Raw genomic sequence first — 7732 nt, forward strand, 5'->3', positions numbered from 1 at the left:
ATTAGTGCTCGGCTTGGAACGCTTGAAGCAATAAGCAATCCATGGGTCTTGGCAATTGAGCAAAAGCTCCCACAGAGATTCACTTACCAGATCTCAGATCAATTAGCCATTGATTCCAGGAGAATGGACAACTACTAGATGACTGCTAGTCAAGCTTTCTAAAACTATCTTTATTTTGCTCAGTAGCATTCATAGTCTTTAGATCCTTTAGTGAGATTGACTGCTCACTTAGCTTAGTATCTAGTGTATATGCATAGGCATTCCCATAATGATCAAAATTCGATACTAAAGTTATGCATGAACATGAATGTCACTATTGATCCTCAATCGTTCGATAGCTTGTGCTTTCATACTCTTTATTTGCCTAGCATATATGTTGTCTTGGTCGAGAGGATGTTTTGTTTGCAATTTTTCCAAAATCCTCCCAAAACTTTTGTAGATAAACCTTTATCTATGGATCACTTCTGTAATCACCAAGTCTTCAAGAGAAATCATCTTCATTTATACCCATGAATGTAATTTTTATGATTCATAATTATCTCTCTTTTAAAGGTGCCATTCAAATGGTTGTTTTGTGTTAAGTGTGTATGTGATGGCTATTTTGTTCTATGACGGGGTCATGGTGGTTGGAGATTCAACACTGTTCAAGAAGAGATCTTTTTGAATATTTGTAGTGATGATGATGCTGAATGGATAGCTTAAGATGCAAAGATGCTGAACTTCTTATATCCTTTAATAGTTTGTCATGTTTTTATGTTTCAAAGTTGAGATAATGGATAAATGTGTTTTCCTTTCATTGCAATTCCTTATTAGATACATGTTATAAGTTGGAGTCATGTTTGGATGGTGTTTTTTATTATGCTAAAGAAAATTGAGATGAACTATACTTTAAACTTATATTCTCTTTTTCCTAGATCGCAAGGACACTCCTTGATTAAGTGTGGAGATATTTGAGGATTGAAATGACTTGATTTTTTAGTTGATTTTTGTTGTTTTTGTAAATTGAATACTTGATTTTTTATGGATTTTAAACGATATTTAGTTATTTTGGAAGTGTTTGAGAGTGTTTTGGATAAGATTGATTATGTTTTGGAAGCTCGTGATGTTTTATAGTGAAAATATAATGTTCTGACATGTTATATTGATATCTTGTTAGTGTTTAATTGGTTCTGTTTGAGTCTGTTGACCTTCTATTTTACTCTGTTTTTCTTCTGTATGAGAGGCTATAATAATCATTAATAAAATTTGAGTGTTTGGAAGCTTTTTTATTGATTATTAATGGTTTCGAGTAATTTAAGATGAGCTAAAGACTTTCTGATGACCTTCTATATGGTACTATAAATCCTCTGTTAAGCTTCTGTAAAGCCTTTCTCTGTTCTGTTCTGTTCTATATACCTCTGTATGTGTAATGATGGATGAATATGTAGCTTGGAAAAGTTTTCCAATCTTACGAAAAAATGAATATAAGTTCAAAATAACTCGAAAAAGTGAAAAATAATTGCTGAAGACTTGAAGTAAAGACTGAAATAATAGTGACACTAATAAGCTACGAAGAGACATTATAATGGTTCTGACGACCTTTCATATCAGACATATCCATGACCTAAGAGGGATTATGAATGATTATTCTTAATTATCTCATGGTACAATTAAGAGAGAGCATATATGAGAGTGTGTGTGTGAGAACCGATTCTATGCAAAATAATGTATCTATGAGTGAGAGATTGAGAGAGAAAGCTATGGAACCTTTGAAGAAGAATATTATGTGATGATTTCCATTCAAAGTGGTATTCTCTTGTATCTTTGTGATGTTTTGATAAATTCTATGAAGAATATGAATATAATCGATTTTAGTTCAAATTAAAACCGTGGGAAAATTGTTTCTATAAAGCTACGTAAAGATTTCTTGTTCCTATTCTTTTTCTTATTGCGATCATATCAAATATGAAAAGAATGGTTGTTGATAATACAAGATAGATTTTCTTACAATAGAATCCCCATTTTTCTTGGTGTTTCTCTTAGGACTCCACGTATAATGATCATAATTAAGATTCTTTTAAGCAATTTGAAGTTATTGGTGAATAAGTTTTGCAATGCTTCAAAGGTTTAAATTTCCCTAAACCATTTAATGAAAAATTTTGGTATTATTTTATTCCTAAAGAAGCATCAATAATAAGATGTTCAATCGAACTATAGCAATAGGGGTATTAATGATTTCTAGCATTGAGAACAGAGATTATCTTATGGCAATTATTATTGTGTCAAGGAGTAATCTCTAAGGTATCTCTTTGGCGATGGATGTATTACTTCTACTAGATGTTGCAAAATTCTGTCACATGGGATTTCAAGAGCGAATTCAAGAAAGCATAAATTTTGTACTTTTGACTTGCAAAATCTACTGGATAAGGTAGTTTTCTAGCCCTCCAAAGCCATTTGGGAGGTTGGACTCAAGAGGGTACTTGAAGGTATTAGTAGGGAAGTCCATTGTGAACTGGTAGCATATAAAGGTAGATGGTTTTGGAGTATAGCTTTATGTTAGGAAATTTGGGTAGGAGAGACGCCAAAATAGTAGGGTCTTTGTCAATGGAATCCTTGCCTAATGGCTTGAGTGGGGTTTGAGCAATGAAGGTGTTAAATTTAAACATTCCCCTGCGGTACAAATCATTAGATGTTTAAAAGAGTGAGCGGTTTCGGCTTACTTCGGTCGGATTTTGTAATAGCATACAATGTAATAAAAACTATTTTGGCATACTCATTCCACTAGCCTAGTACTGAAGATTTATACTGTAATGCATATGTGATTCGGAAACTCTACTGTTTCACTGGTACAAAGACGGTACATTTGCTACCTTTTGGGCCATTACCACAGTCCGCACAAAAAGCATTGTTTACGATACGAATTACCACCGTCCGCCGAAAATTACCACAGTCCGCACAAAAAGCATTGTTATGGATACGAATTACCACCGTCCGCCCAAAAGACGTCACGTGATTTAGTAAAATTCAGCTCATGAGCGCGGTGAGTACTTACAAGTCATCTAGAGGGGAATCTCGGTGGGGACTGGGGAGTTTTCCCGCCAATGCTCATGCAGAGCTTTCCACTTCTATTACCCAGGTCCCAACAAAGACACCAAACTATTTAAGTCTGCTCCTGCATGCCAATTAAGCGTTGTGAGGGAGAGGGAAAGATATTATTACCTGTTATCTGCTTCAGTGCACCAATTAATATGAACTTACCACTGCGAGTTTTGATTCCTGGAGCAGTCAACTATGCTGGGAATAGCCCCCATTTAATTCTCCAACCATTTTAAGAAAGTGACCGGGTTCCCAGCTGGATAGCACGGCTTCCATGACCTAGCCCTGCACTACGTTTGACGAGCTTAAAGATCGAATGAGAAACCTCGAGTTACCTGTCCCGTGTCCGCTGTCTACTAGACAAACATGAACGTTTCACGTTTCGCATTCTGCTGGATGCGATTGGATGATAGCTATGGAGAAATTTATCGCCAATAACTTCAACCCAAAACCAAATCCATAAGGCATGCTAAACTCGGTCACTACTAGTATTACAGATTACCATATGCAATTGTGGCCTCTTTCTGTGAGACTCAGACAGAGAAGCAATTAGAAAGAGAGATCGTTAATGTCAGTGTCTGGCTTGCTTTGCGAAAAATGAAGTTGTGAATCTCTCACGAATCACCACCCTCGCCATATCTTCAGGTTTTCTATACTTTCGGTTCTGATACAAAAATGACGGATGCGGAAATCCGACCCGTTACCCGCAAAAAGAAAAGGAGGAATTGAGACGACAACAGATAGAACTTGACGCCCTGCGGGATTTCCCAAAGGCCAGATAATCACGATAATCGTGAATGACATCTGCGAGGCGGCCAACTGAAGGGACAACATCTTTTGTAACATGAGGCGGCCAAGTTCCAACTAAGGATGCTCATTTGTGCCTTTCAAGATTGCAAATTGCGCGCCTTTATCGTCATCCCTCCACTCCAGCTGCCGCTCAGAGGCCAGCCATCTCTACATTCCGAGGTGGGACGTACTCGGAATATCTGCTCCATCCAACGAAAGTTTGACGTCAGCATTGCAATAGTTAGAAATGAAAACACTCCTACTGAACGCCATTCCATCGAAATGGCCTAGAAAAATGTAAAGAACAGGGCATAATGCTGCATTGCCTGGAATTCGTTAGAGGATTCCGATCTGACGTATCCAATACCGAAATGCCGCTCAAAAATAGGGCAATGCAGAGAACACTACCATAGATGAAGCTATGCAGAACATGATTCTCTCACTTTCATTCGTAATGATTTAGTTCCTAAAGATTTGGTAATTTCAGACTAGTTAAGAATCAAGTCACTGGCCGTTCAAACTGAACGGACAAGCCCTACAATGCACAAGCTTTAATCGGCAAGCATTACGTTCAATAGCGATCTAAACGATATATTTGAATTAGTGTGACGAGATGTACACGGACAAAACCCCATGTATGGCATGAAGATAAAAACTCAGTATCAAACATCCAAGCACGTCTTCGCTGAAATCTTCCAAGTACATTGGACAAGGAAGCTCGATAGGTGGGAAAATTTCCTCCTAAGTGACCAAATACAGCTTAAATCTAACAGCACTTGGTTCCAAAACACTCCTTGCCTGAATAATATTACATATACTGCAGTTGCCTTATGATCGCTCTGTATGAACCCGGTCAGGCTTTGACGACACTTTGCACGAAGATGGAGCTGAAGTTCTAGCTAACGTGACCAAGTGTATAATGATGAAGACGAGTAAGACCTTACAAAGTTTCTCTTCGAACGCCTCTGCCGAACTGGCTCCGCTGGATGTTCTCGTGCCGTTTCTTCAGGACAATGCCGATAACTCCCGCGACTGCCACGCCGAGCAAGACGCCGATGGCGATCCCAGCCTTCTGGCCACCTGTGAGGCCCTGGGAGGAAGAAGGGGAAGTTACGGCGTCGGACAAGTCGGAAGGGGCCGAGTTGGTAGGCGGAAAATGTACTTGAGAATCGGAAAGTGACGGTGCCAGAGGCGAAGGAGGAGAAGGAGAGGTTGCAGGCGACGAGGCCGGGCTACCTGTAGGTCCAGAAGGAGCTGGCGCCCGCGCAAGCCCGCTCGCTTCCGCCGGGCCAGGGCTAGGCAGTGAGCTTGGACCAGATGCAACGGGGCCATGGCTTGGCGCTCCGTGCACAGTAGGAGGAGAGGCTGGCGACGGCGAAATCTTAGGAGACGTGGCGACTCCTGCAGGTGATGTCGCGCTCTTGGGGGAAACCTGAGGTGGTGTCGCCGCCGGGGCTGCTACACCAGGAGATTTTGCTGTCGAAGGTGCAGATCTGGAATGAGGAGCGGTGGCGGGAGAAGGAAGCGGCGATGTAACGGAGCCTCGGGGAGGGGCACTAGCAGCCGTACTTGTAGGAGCGTGCGCCGGTGCGGTGTGAGGACTACTGGACGGAGCTGCTTGCGCAGACCAGGAAGCCATAGCCAGCGCCGTAGTTAGAAGGAGAGGAAGGAGACGAGGCAGTAGAAGACGGCGAGGAGGACGGTGAGGCGTCCGACGCAGCGGCAGGAGGCGCTGCGGTGAGGATGCGGCCATGGCGTCGGCAATGCGAGCCGGCAATGGACACTGGAGACGGAAAAGGCAGGAATGCCGCAGGATGGAAGGGATCTGTGCAGCTGGCAAGTGAAATGGAGGGGAGCCGGGAAGGGAAACCCCAGAGAGAGAGAGAGAGAGAGAGAGAGAGAGAGAAGGCGTGTTGTTTTTCCTCTCTCGCAGAATGGTACCTTATACGGATCGACAGAAGAGTACAAAGAAAAAACCCCTCTCTCTCTCTCTTCTCCAGACTCTCTCTCTTTCTCTTCTCATCTGTCGCCCGCAATGCGCTAGGTATGCAGAAATGTATGTAGGCGTAGATATCTCGGGAGTCGGAGGTGGCGACGACGAGATGATTGTGTCACACGTTAGAAACCCGAGAGAGGAAAAAGAGAAGAAGGGGAGAAAGAGTGTGTGTGAGTTTTTGGGGTAAAACGAGCCTTGCGTCGTAACGACGACGTTATCGACGGCTGTCCACCCACTCGATCCAAGGCTTCCCACGAAGCGCACGAAGCCGCAATTTCAGCCTTCCTTCGCTCTCCCTCACGAGCAGTACATTCAAATTTAAATCCAATCTGTACCATTTTTTTAATTATAAATCAGGCACCAAAAAAATGACTATTTGCCCTCTCTAAAGTCCTTGTCGCGTATTGCCACGTAATTAGATTTTGGTGCGGAAGTCATTTGTGGAGTGGGTGCGATACCGCCCAATAAAGTTGCTGGACGCGGTTTTAGATAGGCGCTGTTCTCATGATACTCGGAATTTTTTAGATTGCTGAAAGTGGTTTGAGCATCTGGGTGTGTACACGGATGCGTGAGTCCAAGCTCCAGCCTTGGGTACACCTCCTAGCATCTTTCAAATTTCAAGCCTTTCTCAAAAACAAAAAACAAAAAGATTCCTGAACTTCTTCCCTTACTCTTCATTACCAATAAAAAGCGCATTTTCAACAAAGCAAACACACTCCTCCTCGAGCTACATCACAATTTGTGGATGAACATTCTTGTGGGAGCAAAGATATTGGATGTTGAAGGTTAAATATAACAACTCACTCAAGCTTGAAGAAGAGCTCTTGCATTATAACCAGCTACAGGAAATTAGAAGTACAAAATTGTCACCATAGTTTTGTAATTTTTACAAAAAGCACATAAGAACGTTGTGAACAATAGTTACCTTCTATTTTAATCAGAAAAAAGCTATTTTGTGTCCAAAACATGCTCGTGAGAAGGTGCTCTAAGCTTTTTCAAGTTGGATGGTCCATCGCCCTCTCCTCCTCCAAATTTAATAATATCACCAAAATGAAAGCTCAAGGTACCATGATAAAGGGCAAGTTGGGTTGTTCTTACGTGGCAATGATGTATCAACAAATATTTATTCACCTTGATTCAACTAGCGTTCGAAACGCTAGGCCGCTTCACGACAGCTTTGCTGTCTCGAAGTGGCAAGCGAAGTTCACTCAACAATCCATTTCTCATCTTTCTCTCTCCTCTTTTCCCTCTCTACTTCTAATTTTTTATTTTCTCTCTCTCTCTCCCAAATTCCCTCTCTCTCTCTCTCTCTGCTTTCTATTTTAGTTTATTTTTTCCCCTCTCCTGGTTTTCTCTCTCTCTCTCTCTCTCTCTCTCTTTTCATTCCCTCTCCGTCTCCTCTTTTTTCATTTTTCTTCTTCTCTCTCTCTCTCTTCATTTTCTTTTTAATTTTTTTCTTTTCTCTCTCTCCTCTCTTTTCCATCTCTATTTTTATTCTCTCTCTCTCTTTAAATTGTATCTTTCCTCTCTATAAATCTCTCTGCATGTTCTCTCTCTCTCTCTCTCTCTCTCTCTCTCTCTCTTCTTCTTTCTTCTCCCCTCCTCAGTCTCTCTTAAAGTATGTAAATTTTATCTTTTCCCTATATATAATTCTCTCTTTATGTTTGTATTCTCTCTCTTCTTCACCTCTCTCTCTCTCTCTTCTTCTCCTCCCCTTTCTCCTAATTTTTATTTTTTTTCTCTCCTCTCTCTTTTAAATTTTATCTTTTATTATCTCTCTCTCTAAAAATATTTAAATTTATAAAATACTTTTCTCTTTTCTCTTTTTCTCCATCTCTCTTCCTCTTTCTTCTTCTTCTTCTCTCTCTCTCT

General features: G+C 41.2%; 1 protein-coding gene across 2 annotated transcripts; it reads right to left on the reverse strand.

Annotated features, from left to right (window-relative positions):
- Window positions 1-3624: 3624 nt before the first annotated feature.
- Window positions 3625-6011, reverse strand: LOC148038459 (uncharacterized). Of its 2 annotated transcripts, none has more exons than XM_087672336.1 (2): window positions 4804-6011; window positions 3625-4064 (listed from the first exon to the last, which is right to left on the reverse strand). In XM_087672336.1, exon 1 carries the CDS (start codon window positions 5615-5617, stop codon window positions 4805-4807), a length of 813 nt encoding a protein of 270 aa, XP_087528462.1. In that variant the 5' UTR covers window positions 5618-6011; the 3' UTR covers window positions 3625-4064; window position 4804. The 2 variants fall into 2 exon arrangements, with proteins under 2 accessions (XP_087528462.1, XP_087528456.1); XM_087672330.1 differs by having other exon boundaries at window positions 4809-6010.
- Window positions 6012-7732: the final 1721 nt, after the last annotated feature.

The sequence above is a fragment of the Lygodium microphyllum genome, chromosome 3 (assembly GCF_053477565.2).
Source record: "Lygodium microphyllum isolate KBCC chromosome 3, Lygodium_microphyllum_v1.1.10, whole genome shotgun sequence".
Taxonomy (NCBI): domain Eukaryota; kingdom Viridiplantae; phylum Streptophyta; class Polypodiopsida; order Schizaeales; family Lygodiaceae; genus Lygodium; species Lygodium microphyllum.